The 19,037-nt window shown below is 40.4% G+C and overlaps 1 protein-coding gene across 5 annotated transcripts in view; it reads left to right on the top strand.

Annotated features, from left to right (window-relative positions):
• LOC124555596 (flavin-containing monooxygenase FMO GS-OX5-like) overlaps positions 1-19,037 on the top strand; it is a 265,730-nt gene that overhangs the window by 210,719 nt on the left and 35,974 nt on the right. For all 5 annotated transcript variants that reach the window (XM_047129561.1, XM_047129562.1, XM_047129564.1 and 2 more), the window contains one exon: positions 18,687-18,840. In XM_047129561.1, the coding sequence (XP_046985517.1) occupies positions 18,687-18,840 (154 nt within the window). The remainder of the gene's footprint in view (positions 1-18,686; positions 18,841-19,037) is intronic.

The following is a 19,037-nucleotide window of genomic DNA, read 5'->3' as shown; positions in this document are numbered from 1 at the left end:
GAAGCACTTGCAACCTGAAGTGGCAACTTGTTATAGTGATACATGCTGAATGGCATATTAATCACAGAAATTGTTTTCTCTTTCATTAACAGGGAATTGAAAGTAGATATAAGCAAGCTCTATCTTTGTAAAATAATGCCTCCAGCCAATTCTGCCAACAGTTGCTCTGGTCTAGGAACTGGATACAGACTGAAATTTGGTTGAGCAGTAATGGTAGACTTAAAAACACCACAAATTCTAAGTGAACCATTGATCCATTTGTGTTCTTAAACACTACCATAGGCATTGCCCACAGATAGACAATACTGGGGATATTACTCTGTGCTTCGCAGTCTAACTAGTTTTGCTTCAACTTGTCGAAATTCACTGGATGTGATCCACAAAATTTAGGCATTGCTGATTGCTGTAAGGAGATGTGGGCTTAGAACTCTGTTGTACAACCTAATATTGATTTAAATAGTTGCTTGTATTGTGCACGTAATGTATCAGTTTCTGTGAATGTTACTGCAGTTGAAACTAGATCTGCTTGGTCTTGGATTTGAAAACCAGAAGTGCAATAGTATCTCACCCCAAAATGCAGTTGTATAAGAGTTGACTACTAGCAGGATTGGTTGTTGAGCTATGTTTTTATACTTACCTTGGACTATTATCTGTCCATGCAGTGCCATCAACTGCCCATTGTACATCACCACACAGCACTGAGGATGTAGGGCTGTGGGGAATTGATGTGCTAGTACGTGTCCATATTAATCAAAGACACAGCCGCACCTGTGTCGAACTGGAAATCTACATTGCTTCATTAATTTCGAGCTGCAACTTGAGTTTCTGCATCCTGTCCTCTGCTGCTATTGGACCCAGCAAGATAGTGTACAGTGTGCGGATGTATGTTGTTGTTGTTGTTGTTGTTGTTGTCATTGCTCGCTGGCCAAGGCAGACTCTTGCTAGATGCCCTGGTTTGTGTCATGCAAAATAGGTAACATCATGGAATATACAGTGATGCCATTGATGCTTTGGGAGGCAGTTTGGACACAATTTGACTGTGCCACCTTTTCTGGGACTCTTTCAAAATGATGAGGAGGAAACTGATGTATGAGCTCCCACTCACTTTGGTACATGACAACTCTGGTGTTGGAAGGTGCAGAAGTTGAATGCGTGCCAGAGGGTATGGACATGTACACCCACTCGGAGTCTCTGGACTCTGGCCCATGCCAGTGCCATTCTCCGTACTGCATGAAGTCTGCGGCTGGTAACGTTTCCAGTGGTCATGTATTTAGGCCCCTTGCGGTGCTACCCCAACTGTCTGGTACTCACCGTAGTTTGCACATGCCTCTTGGCTGTACTGCGTTCCAGTTCCAAGTGTTGAGATACATACTGTCATTGTTTGGAGTTTTCCTGTGTTGTTGTTGTCTCACCATGTTTATCGTCTCAGTTCTTGCTTGCTTGCCTCGTGTTGTGCCCTGGTTGCTCATAGTGTCTGTTGTCCCCTACTTGTTCAGCTGTCCTGTCTATTCCTTGTTAGTGATACCTACAGAGGCTTTGCATCTCCATTCTCTGCCATACACTGCTTGCCAGTCGCTCGCAGCTCTAATATTGGCAGTGAGGTAAAAGGTTCAGTAGCATGGAGGCTAAATTGGTCTGTCTCCTGGAGCAACAGCAACAGCGTATGTAGCAGCAGCAGCAGCAGCAGCAGCAGTGCCAGTTAGATGTCTTACAGCAATCCTTGCTGATGGACAATGTCATGGATGACTCCCTACAGTGGTCATTATTCTTGTCCAGGGCATCACCTGCCTCTCTCCTTTAATGAGATATGTGTGCTGCTGTATAACTACTATTCCCAGTGATACCATGTAATGGCATCTCGGCTTGAGTTCCAGCAGTACCATGAACACCCGGTCAGTCATACCATTCTTGGGTCATGGACTTGTGACTTCACTTGCACCAATCAGCATTGCAGGACATCATATGTGGACTCCTTGATTTGCGATGTTGTTCTTCAATTAGCACCTGATCCAGAGATCTGCGCAGCTGCACTGAAACTCCATAACCTCTTGCTGGAAGACGTTCTGTGCATAGCCCACTCCTTTGAAATCGCACAAGTGGTGAACAAGCGTCTTATGGCGAGGCCACAGGTGAGAGCAAATGAGTCCTGGTCGTGGGTGCCTCCCTCGCACCACCAGCATGGCAATCTCCGCTCTGTCTGTCACAGCTGCTCAACCTGCTCTCACCCCTCACCCACAGGGCATCAGGATACGATCAGTCATCCCACTGGACACCCCATTGACGTGGAAGTTGTTCCTCATGCTCCGCATTTTTAATGTGGCCATTCATTTCCAGGTTGATATGGGGGCCATTGTCTCCTTGATAAATCTGACAACATGTGCACGCCTGGGTTCCCCAGAGCTGGCTCCCACCTCTTGGGGATTGGTCACGTATGGTGACGGTTCTATCACTCTTCGTGGGCAATTCTCGGTCCCACCTATAAACATGTTCCCCGGTTCCTGACTCTACTGGTGGTTGACCAGCCCCCCCCCCCCCCCCCCCCCACCACCACCACCACCCCTGCTTGAAACATTTTTGGACTTGATGCTTTCATACTGTTTGGCTTTTCGATTTCTGATGAAGTTAAGGTTGTTTCCACCACTATCCTGTTCCAGGACCTCAACAATCTGTGCTCAGCCTATGCCTCTCTGTTTCAGTCTGACTTAGGGTGTGCTTCGAACTTTCGGGTGCACATTGCTCTCCGGCCAGATGCTCAGCCACATTTCTTCCAGGATCGACCCATTCCAGTGGCCTTATGTCCAGCTGTCAAGCAGGAGCATGATTGACTGCAGGCTGCTGGCATTATCGAGCCCATGAAAGCAAGTGCTAGGGTGACCCTGTTAGTGGCAATCAGGAAACCCAATGATTCCCTTTGCCTGTGTAGGGAGTTACAATCAATGCACAGTCACTTGTTGAAACTTATCCCATTTCCTGGCAGGAGGGCCTTCTCTCCAAACTTGTGAGTGGAGAGTACTTCTCTAAGATCAACCTGGCAATTACCCTTATATGAGGAATTCCAGAATGTCGTTGTCATCAACACGCCTTTTGGATTATTTAAATACAAGTGCCTTCCATTTGGTATTTCCTTGGCGCTAGCCATTTTCTAGAGGTACCTGGAGTAGTTCACACAGCCCATCCTGGCTTGTGTCAATTATCTTGATGATATCTTGGTTACTGGCCATACACGTCATGAGCATTTGCAAAACCTTGGTACCTTATTTTGCACCCTGCAGGTTGCGGGATTATGCTGTTGGCCGGAAAAGTGTACATTCTACATTCTTTCAACTGGAAATCAAATACCTAGGGCACTGGCTCAGTAAAGATGGCACTCATCCATCGGATTGCAATGTCATGGCCATCAACTCTCTTCCCTGCCCCAAGGATTTATCTGACCTCCTAGTTTTTTTGGGCAAGGTTAACTAGTACTTAAGGTTTTTACCCCAGGCTGCTGACATTGCACAGCCCCTCAATTGCCTGCATCGCAAAGGGGTGCCTTTTAACTGGACTCCAGCCTGTGATCAAGCTTTTCTCAGCTTGAAAACTATGCTCAAATCCTCCCCTTGCCTGACTCCCTTCTCTCCAGACCACCCCCTTGGTTGTGGCAGCCGATGCTTCAGCCAGTGGCATTGGAGCAGTCCTGGCTCACAGGAATGAGGACGGCTCAGAACAGCCCATTGCATATGCATCCAAGAAAGAGGGTATGGCAATTGTGTTTGCCGTTCACAAGTTTTACATCTACCTGTTTGGGATGAAGTTCACTCTCCTCATTGATCACAAGCCTTTGGTTACCCTATTCAGCCCACACGCATACTTCCCAGAGCAAACTGCTCAACATCTCCAGCTCTGGGTGCTGTTATGCTATTACACTTACGTTATCCACTATATGCCCACCTCTCACCACTCCAATGCAGATGCCTTGTCATGTCTCCCCTTGGGCCCTGATCCTGAGTTTGACCAGCAGGAAGTCCTCTGATTTGACATTGATATGGCCCACCAAGATACACTGGACGGATTTCCTATCTTGGTTGCACAGGTTGCCTGGGACCTCATTCTGCGGGAGGTTCTCCACTGCGTGACCCATGGCTGGATCACCTATCTGACTCGCCAGTTTAAAACTGAATTCAGACCCTGGCAGCACCTCTCACACAGGCTCTCAGTTGTGGCAGGTGTCCTTCTGTAGGCTGCGAAGCCTGACACCCATTGGGTGATCATCCCACCTGATTTGTGCCTCCACATCCAGTGCGGACACTGGGGGACATCCCGTATGAAGGCATTGGCTCACCGGCATGTGTACTGGCCCAGCATCAATGGTGACATCGATCGCTTAGTCCATGGGTGCACACTGTGTGTGCGTGTCACCAGGCGAGTCCTTCTCAATCATTTGCACCCTGACCCATGCCTCACTGACCCTGGGACTCAATTTTGCGGGCCCATTCTTGAGATCAATGTGGTTACTCATTGTGGATGCATACTCCAGATACTCGTATGTGGTGTGCATAGTGTCCACCAAGACTGATACCACACTCACAGCCTTGGCTCAGGTTCTTGCCATCGAAGGCCTGCCTCTTACCTCAGTCTCCGATAATGGTTCCCAATTCATGGCAGCCTCCTTCCACGCATTCTGTGAGGCCAATGGTATCAAACACATCTGCACCCCTCCATTTCATCCCTCCTCCAATGGCACAACAGAATGACTGGCCAGGAAATTTAAACAACATCTGACAAAAGCTGTAAAATCCTCCGTCACCTTATTCCTGAGCACTTATTACACCGTACCAATTGTTGGTTATCGTCCAGCCAAACTCCTCCATGGGTGGCAACCACAAACCCTGCTTCATCTGCTGACACCATAACCAACTCCGGCCTCATACCCCTTTGTGGCACCTCATGCCTCCAACCCCCCCCCCCCCCCCCCCACCTCCTTCTGGTGTGCACGAGGCCCTCAAGTTAGCCCCACTACCGACAGCCACTGGCTCCTCGCAGGCATGCCAGCACTCCTTCCCGCATCTACAAGGATTGGAAGTGCCACCATGGCTCCATCTGGGGCATTTCTGACCCTATGCACTTTTTTTTTTTTGGGGGGGGGGGGGGGGGTCTGGTGTCGGAAGGCACAGGAGTTGAATGCGTCAGAGGCCATGCACCTGAATAGCCACAAGGGGTCTCTGTGCTCTGGTGCATGTCTATGCAGTGAGCCTTGCTGTGCTAGTACACCACTCTCCATACCATGTGAAGTGTGCAGCCAATTGCATTTCCTGCAATCATGTATTTAGGGAGCCATGCCGCACTACCCCTGCAGTCTGGTACTCGCCATAGTTTGCATGTGCATTTCGGCTGTACTGCACTCCAGTTCTGTATGTTGAGATACATACTGTAATTGTTTCGAGTGTTCCTGCATTGTTGTTGTCTCACCGCGTTTATCGCCTCAGTTCTTGCTTGCTTGCCCCATGGTGTGTTGTGGTCGGTCATTGTGTCTGTCACCCCCTACTTGTTTGGCTGTCCTGTCTGTTCGTTGTTAGCAATGCCTCCAGTGGCTCCCCTGCCTGGTGGCTTCGCATCTCCATTCTGCACTGTACACCACTCACTGGTCGCTCATGGCTATAACAACAATGGTGAAAAAAGTACTTCTGTTTGTGGACATCTACCTGTGATAGGGATGGTGGACCACTAACTACTGCAGTAGCAACTGAAACCCACTTTGCTGGACTGCCAAACAAACGTGTTTGTGGTAAATTGGATAATAACATTGACTGGATGTCATCAGTCGACTGTAGAACACAATAGTGGCTACTCTTAATACTACTGCTGCTACTACTGCTACAAACAAAATTGACACCAGAAATATTGTGAAAGATAAATTGTACTGATGCTATTACTTCAAGAGCATTGGTAATTTTAGCACATTGCTCAGGGTTGGATCAGCTGACTCTAAAGCCTTTGCACCAATTTCTGTCAGGAGTGAGATGTATAATAACATTAGGCATTAATAATTCCACAAAAAATGTGTCGCACTGTTTACAGGAGAAATCAAACTTACATACTAAGCCTTGCAAGTCATCTGCCCATACCTCATATGTTTGTTTACTTTGCTTAACATATTGATTAAATTTGAGTCTAGCTGCAACTAAATTTTAGGCTAGTTGCAACTAAGTGAGTTTGGTGACTGTAGCAATGTCAGCAAACCACTCATATTAGAAAACCTTGAACTACTGGGGTCTGAAAGTGGGCATAGTTTTTCATCACTTCCTACAGTTTATTATTAGAAGACAGAAAGAGTGCACTCTAACATTTTGGGATGATTGTGTGACTTGCCTTTCAGTGGGGGGGAGGGAGGGAAGATGAAATAGAGGAAGAAACTGAGAAAGAAAGAGGGAGAGGCAGAGAGAGAGAGAAAGAGAGAGAGAGAGAGAGAGAGAGAGAGACAGACGAAAATAGACCTCTCAACACTTGTTTGCCTTGTTAAAGCAAGCAAAGGGTGGAGGCAGATGTGATGAAGCTACAGCTGCAGACTTTTGTTGGTTTTTCAATAGCTGTAACAGCAATTTCACCTGTTGCTGTTGGAATTCCTACTGTTGGTTTTGCTACTGCTGCTGCTGCAGCTGGAATTTGCACTGTTTTTGTTGATGTTCCTATTGTTACAGCTGCTGTTGCTGTTACAACTTATACTGCTGCTGTAACAACTTCAGAAACTCAGGATCCGTACTTCATACTAGATAGTTGCATGGTGAGAAAATCCTTGTCACCACTTTCTGTCATACTGTCTAAGGTAGAACACAGCTAATGATCACTCACACTGTTGGCGATCCAGAGACCGATGAAACAAACAGGCAGTTCACATGGTTAATCACAATGTACTTCGTGAAAGGAATAGCTAGCCAGAAGCAATGTCCAGAGTGTTGCAAATGTCCTCATAAACATTTTACTATTGAGCAAGTCTAATGACATACTTACCTATTTTTATAAAGCAGAGATAAAAATAATTGAGATTCTATGATAAGCAATGTGAACAGAGTGTGAAATCAGTCATATACTTTTTATACATTTATCAACTAACATTTGAATAGTAATGGCTTTCATAGCTACCAATAACATTCTTAATTTAATTAACCTCACATCTGGTAATTCCTGTCTTAGGAACATAGCTGATAGATATGTGCTGATTGTAGAATATGATGATGCATAATAGCAGGTCATCATTGAATGTGCAGCTTGATGGTGTGCATCTGGACTTTATGGCACTCAGCTGCTGCTTCAACTGATTTCTATTGATCTCTACAGTGACATTCCTGGTACAGTTGCAGTTGGTCGAAGTGTATCTCAACTTCTTGGTAGGGCAGCTGCATGGACTGGTGAGGTCAGTCTCAATATCTTGGAGGGGTCTTCCCAATGCTGAATTCTGAGGCAACACTCATTGTCTGGGTTTATGATCTGTGATTCTCACATGCTCCGTTAAGGTTGATTACCAACAGCAGTGGCATTACTTGCCTGTACCTGTATTCATATGGCTGTCAATCATTGGGATAACTGTATTACTGCTTTAGCATTAGCACCCAAAGGCAAATTAATTCAAAGAGTCAACACCTTTTCAGTCTATATAACACTTTGTACAGACTACACCCAATTGATTTGTGCTATCCCGCTACGTGGGGGGATGGAGGGACACAATGTAGGGGAGCAGTTCATTCCAGTCTGTGTGGTTTTGGTTTACATAATATGACAGCATGTTGAGGATAGATTTAGGGACATCCTCCATGGGATCATTACTTTTTGCATGGACTGGGGTAATTCAGCAAGATCTAATTGTTGATAATTTGCACATCTGCATGAAAAGAGATTATACATGATTACTTCTTTCATCTATTATGATGGCTTCAGGGTTTCAAAACATAAAAATAAGATAAGTCACAAAACATTTGGCAACTTTTTGGGCTGAAATAGAAAGTGGTTGGACTATGTGAAGGGCAATCAAGTCAAAAGTTGTAGTGGCTTGTGGGAGTGTTCAAAAAGTAGTTTTTGGCTTTACATACTTGCACTTTGCACACATCATAAGCAATAAATTTCATAACTTTCAACATGATGCGTACATATAGCTCACCAATACTGGATGGTTACTCATACATTTGTTACATTCTTCCCAATATGGCACATTTGTATAGTGTCATGACTGTTATAAAATTCTTTCTCTAAAGGATTTAGGGATAAATATTCTGTTGTCTTGTGGCAGTTTTACCAAAGAACGTAAAGTTGGGCTATGCTGCAAACTTCTTGCATTCTTAGTCCTCTTGCAGCTCTTTCACTGGTTCAGTATTTTGGTGGTGCTTACCATACTTGTATTGTACTGAGTCTACATCTACATGGTTTCTCTACAATTCACACTTAAGTGCCTGGCAGAGGGTTCATTGAACCATTTTCATACTACTTCTCTACCATTCCACTCTCGAATGGCACATGGGGAAAAGGAACACCTAAATCTTTCTCTTATTTTATTATGATGATCATTTTCACATTCAGAAGAGAGAGAGTTGGTCATTGAAATTTTGTAAATAGATCTTGCCACAAAGAAAACCACCTTTGTTTCAGTGATTGCCACTCCAACTCGTGTATCATTCCAGTGACACTCTCACCCCTATTGCGCAATAACACGAAACGGGCTGCCCTTCTTTGCACTTTTTCGATGTCCTCCGTCAATCCTACCTGGTAAGGATCCCACACCGCGCAGCAATATTCCAGCAGAGGACAGACAAGTGTAATGTAGGCTGTCTCTTTAGTGGGTTTGTCGCATCTTCTAAGTGTTCTGCCAACAAAGCGCAATCTTTGTTTCGCCTTCCCCACTATATTATCTATGTGGTCTTTCCAATTGAAGTTGCTCGTAATTGTAACTCCTAGGTATTTAGTCAAATTGACAGCCCTTAGATTTGTACAATTTACTGTATACCCAAAATTTATTTGATTTCTTTTAGTACTCATGTGGATGACCTCGTACTTTTCTTTGTTTAGTGCCAATTGCCACTTTTTGCACCATACAGAAATTCTCTCTAGATCATTTTGTAATTGGAATTGATTGTGAGATGATTTTACAAGACAGTAAGTTACAGCATCATCTGCAAATCTAAGGGGGCTGGTCAGATTATCACCAAGATACTTTATGTAGATCAGGAACAGCAGAGGGCCTATGACACTACCTTGCAGAACACCAGATATCACTTTTGTTCTACTCAATGATTTACCACCTATCACTACGAACTGAGACCTCTCTGAGAGGAAACCACAAATTCAGTCACACAACTGAGATGATACTCCAAATGCATGCAATTTGATTAATAGTCGCTTGTGAGGAATGGTATCAAAAGCCTTCTGGAAAGCTAGGAATATGGAATCAATCTGAGATCCCTTGTCGACAGTACTCATTACTTCATGGGAATAAAGAGCTAGCTGTGTTGCACAAGAATGATATTTTCTGAATCCATGTTGGTTATGTATCAATAAGTCATTTTCTTCAAGGTGATTCATAATGTTTGAGTACAGTATATGCTCCAAAATCCTACTTCAAATTGAGGTCAGTGATATGGGTCTGTAATTTAATGCGTTACTCCTATTTCCTTTCTTGAATATTGGTGTGACCTGTGCTACTTTCCAGTCTTTAGGAACAGACCTTTTGTCAAGTGAGCGGTTGTATATGATTGCTAAGAAAGGTGCTATTGTGTCTGCATACTCTGAAAGGAACCTGATTGGTATACCATCTGGACCAGAAGACTTGCCTTTCTTAAGGGGCTCCGGAAAGGCTCAAAATCATGAAAAGTTCAATTTTTACTTTTTTGCGTTTTCTGAATATGCAGACTATTACCTTTTAATAGATATATAATTTATTCAATTCCAAAGACTACAACTATTTTTAAATTTTTTTTGAAATGTGTTCTACATGGGCGTGACCCACTGTGGCGCTGTTAAACTGCTGTCAAATGGTGTTATTATTAACGTCCGTGTTCATCAGGTACATTTTAGTGATGTGAGATAAAGTATGTGTTGTGGCTAACCTGTGATGGTTCAATATATATCGCTGGTGTGATTGTCGATTGTTTCATGTTTATTTACTCTGTCGTTATCTCGAAAATATTCGTAATTAATTCTGTTTCTTCTCTGTTTTGTTGAAGTATAATAATGAGTAAAAGTAAAGTTATTAGAAATCCTCTGAAGGCTTTTAAGAAAAGGAGAAATGTTGGAAAGCCAAAGGTATGTGTTATTACTGTAAACAATAAAGACGATAACCAAGTGAGTGAACCTAACCTCTCAAGTACACCTGCCCATAGCAGTCAAAGTGGGAAAGAAAATACTTCACAGAAGAAGCTTGGTTCAATGAGTGAAAACTATGAATGTTTTATGGGCGAATCGGATGTGAATGAAATATTTGATATGTCGGTTCTCAAAGGAATTTTTTCAAACTGTGTAAGATGTATTCATTGTAGTGAAGTTGGTCTGGAACTCTCCACAATAAAGCACGTAGGACTTGCTAGTGAAATACAACTGAAATGTGATAAGTGTTCATACATGACCACCTTTTGGAACAGTGTTGCAGTAACTGCAACTGAAGAAAATGGTAGCAAAATCTACGAACACAACAATGAGCGATGCTTGCTTTAGACAAGGAACGCCTTCGGGCTGCAGACAGGGCTGTAAAGAGTCTAGAAATACAAGCAAGAGTAAACAGGAGGCGGAACAAGAGGAAGCTGGAGGAGGAGTTTGCAGAGGATGAAGATAATCCATCCTATGGACCTGGAATGCACTAAAAAGTTAATCCAATCTTTGTCGCTCGATTCCCAAAACTTTTATTTTCTTATACTAATTACATGTTTTCTAAGGATCTTCCAAACATATTTGTTTCAAACTTTCAGTAAATGTTACACAGTACCTTCTGCATAATTTAACACAGCCTTTTTCCAAAAAACTGGATATTTTTGAATATATAAATAAAAAATTGCAAAAAAATGTTATGAATTTTCATTACAATTGAAAAAAAATCATCTTTAATAACTGAACTAAAATTTTGTAAAATCCCTGTGTTAAGTTGTAGCCCATATTCCAATAAATAATCTGTAAAAAGTTCAACTTCCTACCTCAAATACTTTGTGAGGAAAGATGTAATTTATAAGCGTTATTTTAACATTGCAAGTATAGGGCGTTCCGGAGCCCCTTAAGTGATGTGAGTTGTTTCGCAACACCTAAGATATCTACTTTTATGTCACTCATGCTAACAGCTGTTCTGGTTTCAAATTCTGGAATATTTACTTCCTCTTCTTTCGTGAAGGAATTACGGAAGACTGTATTTAGTAACTCTGCTTTAGTGGCACCATCATCGGTAAGATTTACATCGATATCGTGCAGTGACGGTATTGACTGTTTTTTGCCACTGGTGTACATTACATATGACCATAATCTCTTTGGGTTTTCTACCATATGTTGAGAAAATGTTTCATTGTGGAAACTATTAAAAGCATCTCACATTGACGTCCACACTAAATTTCGAGCTTCTGTGAAACTTAGCCAGTCTTGGAGATTTTGTGTTCTTCTGAATTTGGCATGTTTTTTTTTTTTTTTTTTTTGTTGCTTCTGCAACAATGTTCTGACGTGTTTTATGTACCATGGTGTATCAGTCCCATCCCTTATTAATTTATGCAGTATGAATCTATCTATTGATGTCGATACTGCATCTGGTCTACACTTACATAATTAGCTTGGAAGGAATGGAGACTCTCTCTTAGGAAGGCATCAACTGAATTTTTATCTGCTGTTTTAAATAGATATATTTTGCATTTATTTTTAGTGGTTTTGGTTGATATGGTTTTGAGCCTTGCTACAATGACCTTGTGTTCACTAATCCCTGGATCCATCATGACACTCTCTATTAGATCAGGATTATTTGAGGCTAAGAGGTCAAGTGTGTTTTCACAGCTATTTACAATTCATGTGGGCTCATGAACTAATTGTTCAAAGTAATTCTCAGAGAAAGCATTTAGTACAATTTCGGAAGAGGTTTTCTGTCAACCACCATGTATTTTCGCCAACAAATCGAGGGCAGATTGAAGTGTCCACCAATTATAACTGTATGAGTGGGGTACTTACTTGTAATGGATCGAATTTTTCTTTGAACTGTTCAGTTATTATATCATCTGAGTCAGGGGGTCAGTAGAAGGAGCCAATTATTATTTTGGTATGGCTGATGAGTATAACCTCTACCCATAGTAATTCGCAGGAACTATCTAATTCAACTTCACTACAAGATAAACTACTACCAACAGACACAAACACACCACCACCTACTTTATTTAATCTATCCTTTCTGAACACGGTTTGCGCCTCCGTAAAATTTTGGCAGAATTTATCTCCGGCTTTAGCCAGCTTTCTGTTCCTATAACGATTTCAGCTTCAGTGCTTTCTATCAGCACTTGAAGCTCTGGTACTTTTCCAACACAGCTATGACAATTTACAAGTACAATACTGACTGTTGCTTGGTCGATTCTTGTCGTTTCTTTGCCCTGTAACCTTTGAGACTGGAGCCCTTTTTTATCTTTCTGAGTATTGTATTCACTTGAGGTCCTGTCTTGTCAGCCTACAACTAGGGTTTCTAAGATTCATTAAACCGCATAAATGTGGCATGATCAGTCATAACCATAAACTGTCTCCCATATAAATAATATCTGAAATAATTTTTTCCACATTACTGAAGGAAATAGGTTCTGCTCTGTTGTGAAGATTAGCTTGATTCCACTTCTTAGATGCATACTCAATAGCGTGCTCAAATTACCCATGAAATTGGTTAACAAGACACCCATTTGCATAATTACTGGCATCACGGAAGAATACTAACAGGTTCTCAAAATCCAGGCATGCCAAACAGGCAATGGAACTAACATGTATTTTGATTTTAGAATTGCTGTTTCACACTCAGCAGCCCCGTTGCACAGTGCTCCTTCCTTAGCGTTTGATGAGAGGTTTTTCAGTTGTGGCATATTCTTGTATAGAATGACAATAATAGTTTGACAAGCCCAGAAAAGATTGCAGCTAATTAACATTACAAGGGGAAAGTAAGTCTCTTACTGCTTCTGTTAACTGTGGAACAGGTCAGATTTCATTGGTGGAAATTATGCCCTCCAAAATAATTAACTTAAGGTTGTGCAAACTTGGATTTTCATAATTTCAGACTGAGATTCATATTTTGTATGCATGATAGGCAAATCCCAAGGACTGCATGACAATTATACAAGGGCATGCTGAAAAGTAATGCCTATGCATTTTTTATGCAAAAAGATTAAAGCTTTTTAAATAAAACAAACATAATTAACATTCCAAATCGTTATTCTTCGTGTATACATACATGCAGACCTCTGTCATTAGAGGGCTCCAAATTGCAGTGCATAACATGGTGAAGTGTAAAGTAACTATCTCAGTGTGTGCTGTAAACAAGTTTTGAATGTGAAGAGTTCATCCACATATAGAGCACCATCTCCTTCAACATGACAATACCAGACCACACACAAGTGCTGCAACATATGCAGCAATCTGATATCTTGTGCCCACTGTCTTCGATCAAATTCCATACAATTCCAACTTTGCCCCATCCAGTTTTCATCTGTTTCTAAAACTTAAAGAACACTTTTGAGGACTTCATTTTGATAGTGATGAAGCAGTGCAAGCAGAGGTGAGAGTGTTGCTCAGTCAATAAAATCAAATATTCTTCAGTGATGGTATCAACAAACTGATCTCTCATTGGGAGAACTGTAATCATCACCAGGGTGACTATGTTGAGAAATAAATGTGTAGAGATGAAGAGTTTGTTTTATTTAAATTGCTTTTAGAATTTTCACATAAAAGATTTGAAGGCATTACTTTTCAGCCTGCCCTTGTATTACCTCTGTACCCAACTGATTGTGTATGATTTCTTCAACAGTCAATTGCTAATGATAGAGAACCCTGTATGATATTTGTTGATGAGCTTCATGTTGCTCCTGAAGATTTCATGACATGTCAAATTTGTAACAGACAAATCTTGCATTCCTCAAAACCTGAAGTAAATTCTTCATATATTGGATACAACAAATTTCTATCCTTCATAGGCAGATGTAACTTCTGTTTTAAGGATGTTGTGACATTCACAATATTTCGTCATAATCAGTTTTCATGGTGGTCATATTATAACATACCATTTGAATATAATACTAACATTTGTCACACTAATTTGAGAGAAGTAGTGCTAAGTGTTGTGTTGGCTAATGTGGGCTGTCAGCACTGACCCAAACAAGGAAGGAGAGAAGCTGCCATGGCCGCTGGCAGGAATCCAAAATGATCTGTACATAACACTTGAAGATTTTTTGAGCACTTGATTTCTAAAAAGAAATGACTTCTCGTGATTCCTTTGTCTCCTACAAGCAAGTACTTTACTCTCTATTACTACTTGCGGAACACAGGCTAAGTATTGTCTTCCCAATACTCAGTAATGATGCTCTCAAAGTCTGTGACCAAACTGGGCCTGACCAGTGATGGGCAGTTGGTTAAGTCACCATTGGCAGGGGGTCCTAAACTCTGTCTTCTTGGAGGTGAGGTGCTGTCTGCTCTTTCCGTAGGTGCACAGGTCAGCGCTTTCTTGATGCTGTTTCATGCCACTGCGCTGGTTGGTGTGCACTCGATGCTATAGAACTGCACACGAAGGTTACAGACTCTGCAGTGATCACACAGTTTACCTATGAACGTGTGCTTTATGCTTCATTCCCCAAATTTATAAAAAACAATATTGTCTTTCTGAGAAAGAGTTCTGGACAAGAACCATGATGGACCATGAACTGATTCTTTATTTTTTCCTGGTAGGAGTTTTTAAATCTGCAACTATTTTTAATACAAGAGAAATAAATCAGATGTCTGTATCAGTCACATTTTCCTTAATGTCAATTACCTTAATCCTGGGGTAGACATTGAGGTTTAATGGGTGTTACTGCTTGCTTCAGATACCTTTCTGCTTTGCATTTTATTTTGCTATAAAGTAACTATATGTCACATGTTATTCTGAATATGGCACAGAATCTTATAAATTAATCACTAGTTGGTTGAGTAAGCTGCATACTGCAGGTCATTATCACATACATACATTAAAACAGTGCATCCATATAAATGAATACTGTCAGTAGGTTGCATAGCTTCAGCTAGACAGTGCCTTTTTTGAGTCAGAGCATTTCAAAACTATTCAAAGATACAGGTAACATGTCCAGAAGCATCATTAGCACAGTATATCAGATCAGAGATACAACTAATATGTACATACTGTAACTGATACATTTTTATACTGTTGTTACATAAACATAGTTTTTTGCAGATTTATTTTAGTAATGAATCAATTAATTTATGTTGACACAGGGGAAGTTTCAGTAGTAAGTTAGTGTGTATTATCGTTTCACTACAGATTACTTTAAAAAATGCATTGCCACTATTTCAACTTTGTAACTGAGGATGATCTGCCCTTGTTTCTTAGGATGCTATGCCCATGTTACTTACTATGCATGAAGTTTTGTGATTCTTCATAAAGAATTTCATTTATTGCTTGATTTAATTTTTGTAGTACTATTAGACTGTTGTCTTTATTAACTTAAACGTGAAAAGTTTAGTTTATGGTTGGCTGTGACCATTACGAGTATAAATCTGAAAATTCAAATCTTGTAGGAAAGTTCTTGTAGAATGGAAATATTTTAGGATGAAAGAAGATTACTCACCAAAAAGCAAAACTGTTGAATTATTGATAGCACACACAAAAGATAGAAAACTTGCTGGCTTTCAGAGTTATTTTTTGACAATTTACAGTGAAATAAAATACACACACACACACACACACACACACACACACACACACACCTGCTCCCCTAGATGGTGCCAGCTAAACTAACAATGCCATTGCTGTTTTTTGGCAGATGGATTGGTTGTGTGAAGGTAGTGTTGGGTGGGGTGGGTAAAGGGAGAGAGAGGCAGGAGGCAGGAAGAGGGACTGAGGGTCGGTGGTTAGCCGCTTGGAAGGAGGTGAGTGGTTTGCAGCTAAGTATGCAGGAGGGAGCAGTGGCCACCCCTCCCTCATGCATTCCTAGCTGGCAAACTGGTCAAAATCTAGCAAGTTTACTTTCTTCTATGTGTGTGTGTGTGTATTGACAGCTCAACACTTCTGCTTTTTGGTGAGTGGTCTCCTTTATTCCTAAAGTATATTAATTTGAAAATACAAATTACTTTAATCAGTCACATTTATTTTTCTTAATTCTATGTGTTTAAAAGGATATTACCCTCATTGTTAGTTGGATTTATTACAATTAAAAAAGCATGGATTTTTTTACGTATGGCATTTGTGGGCAATGTGTGGTGCTGTCTTTCATTTCTCACAGGCTATTTCTGTAGTCATATTTACTGCACATATATTTTCTTTCAAGAATGTATTCACTGGTACAATATGTGTAAATAATAGTGATATGCAGTATGCTGCGTACTTGGGACAACAGCTGAGTAATTTCTATATTGTTTGTAATGGTAAGACTCAGTGCTGTAGTCTGAATAACAAGTAACATATAACTATTTTATAGCATAATAAAATCCAGGCAGAGGGCTTGTTACATCAAGCAGAAATACTTGTATAAATGTTACACATACCTGAGGACCAAACTGCAAACTCTTTTAATGTGTTAGTTCAAATGGCTCTGAGGGACTTATTTCTGAGGACATCAGTCCCCTAGAACTTAGAACTACTTAAACCTAACTAACCTAAGGACATCACACACATCCATGCCCGAGGCAGGATTCGAGCCTGTGACCGTAGCGGTTGCGTGGTTCCAGACTGTAGTGTCTAGAACCGCTCGGCCATCCCGGCCGGCAATGTGTTATTGATATTAATAAAAAAAAGTGACCAATGAAGATACTGTTTCAATTTGTGTAAGAACTGATTCATCACTCATTTCATATAACAACAAAAAAGTGGCACAATACACCGTGCACAATCACAACCACAATATTAACTGCTTGTGTTGGCAGTACATGGGCCTGAAGTCTTACAACTTCTACTGATTCAGAAGTAGCATGCTGAATTAATGAGAAAAAGTTTACGGGGTAATTCACGGTATGATGTCTACACCAATAATAAAACTATCATGTCTGTCTGTTTGTTTGAACATGTTAATCTCCAAAACTATTAGACGAATTTTCAGTGATTTTGACTTGTAACTTGTGCACAGCTTGGGGCAACACATAGGATTTATTTCATCAAAATTTGGTCACAAAATGTATTGAAATTTACATTTTTATCTAAAAACTGTCTGCCTACACCTATCTCCAATTTTGCCAAATGAATTTTCACAGGTAATTTGAGCATAACTTGGGGCAACATATAGGCTTTCTTTCATCAAAATTGGATCATGGAAAGAAAGGATATCATAATTGAAAGTTTTGTCTAAAGTCATCTGCATGGTTTAGTGGTTCAGATGTTTAATCATCACTTTGTGGTGCACCTAAGAACCAATAAGTGGTTTTGATAGTTTTGTAGTACACCAAAGAACCAATAGATGGTGCTGTTAATTTTTTTAACTTAGTGACAGGTGTATTTTTAGAAGTTTATGTCAGTGATAGAATTAAATACTGCAATCTTATCTTTATGAAAAAACTAACATTGCATTTACTTGCCTAGGATATGTGAATTTACGGATTTCTCTTTGTATATTTAAAACTTAATGACATTGTTGTACTTATTTTAATAGGTTTATTTATAATCTTTGCTAGGAAAAAGAATTTATTAAGTTTTCTTTTTATTTGGGGGCTTAATCATTACATTTTGATTTTGTTTTGTTTAAAAATAAAAATGTCTAGAAAATGGCTGTGTCTTTCTGAATACACCAGAATGGAAGGACTATATGGTCTCAAGAATCCAATGAAGATCATGAGGTGTGACTTGCTGTGGCTTTAGAACATCAGACTTTTACTAGCTCTTTGGAAATTCCTTCTGAAGGCAAGGTACAGTGTAACTCTGACTGACAGTGTTGTGCATTATCTTACTCCTCAGAACCCTTCATTGATAGAGGCTCAAAGTTAGTTCTCTCCAGCATGACATCATAGAAGCAAAAATTTTGACAGGAATTGGTGCAAGTGAGCATGTTTTTATTCCCTGAATTCCACTTATTTGTAACAGTTTACCATTTCACTTTAAATGTGTACAATTTCCATAAGCTTATGTTATGCCATGACCATAAACAAAGCACAAGGCCAGACACTGTGTGTTGCAGGCATGGAACTTAGTGTCAATTTCTTTTCACTCTGTCCACTGTAAAGAAGCAAACTAGCTTGTTGTTCATGTCCCCAGTCACACTACTTCAAATGTTGTATAGAGTGAAGCTTTATAAGTCAAAAATAAATTCCATGCACGCAAAGTATTGGGTGCAGCTATATGTAAATACTTGGTCAACATCAGGTTTCTCAGATAATGTAACTATATTTTTGAAAAACTGAATTTTAACAGCATTGTGAAATTTCTTCAAGGATTCATCCACATTTTCTTTTTAAATAGCACTTACTTTGTTCTTCTCAGATATTTTTCTTTGCTATACAGCTTTGAACTAATTAGGACTGACTTTCCTTTTTCTTCATAGAAAATATATCTTAGTTCAAGAAAAGAAGAAAGATACACTTGTGAATTGCCACCAAATGTTATCCAAGTTCCTGGAGTGTCATATGCAACTGAAGATGGTTTTGTTATGGCAGATGCTTTTGTTTGTAAAGTGAAAACACTTATTCTGTGTACAGGTAAATATTCATGTTATAAGTAGTTGCAGATTTTAATTTTTTTGAATTCTTACAAACTGTAGATGTAATGGGTGACATATGTGAACACTGTTAGATTAAGAGAAAACATGATAGTGCTAAATAACATTTCTGTAATGTTAGTATAAACAAATGTGCCATTCACTATCCTATAACTCCCTCTAAGATCACATTTTGAA

The sequence above is a fragment of the Schistocerca americana genome, chromosome X, assembly GCF_021461395.2.
Source record: "Schistocerca americana isolate TAMUIC-IGC-003095 chromosome X, iqSchAmer2.1, whole genome shotgun sequence".
NCBI classification, from domain to species: Eukaryota; Metazoa; Arthropoda; class Insecta; order Orthoptera; family Acrididae; genus Schistocerca; species Schistocerca americana.
This window is presented reverse-complemented; position numbering and strand designations above follow the sequence as displayed.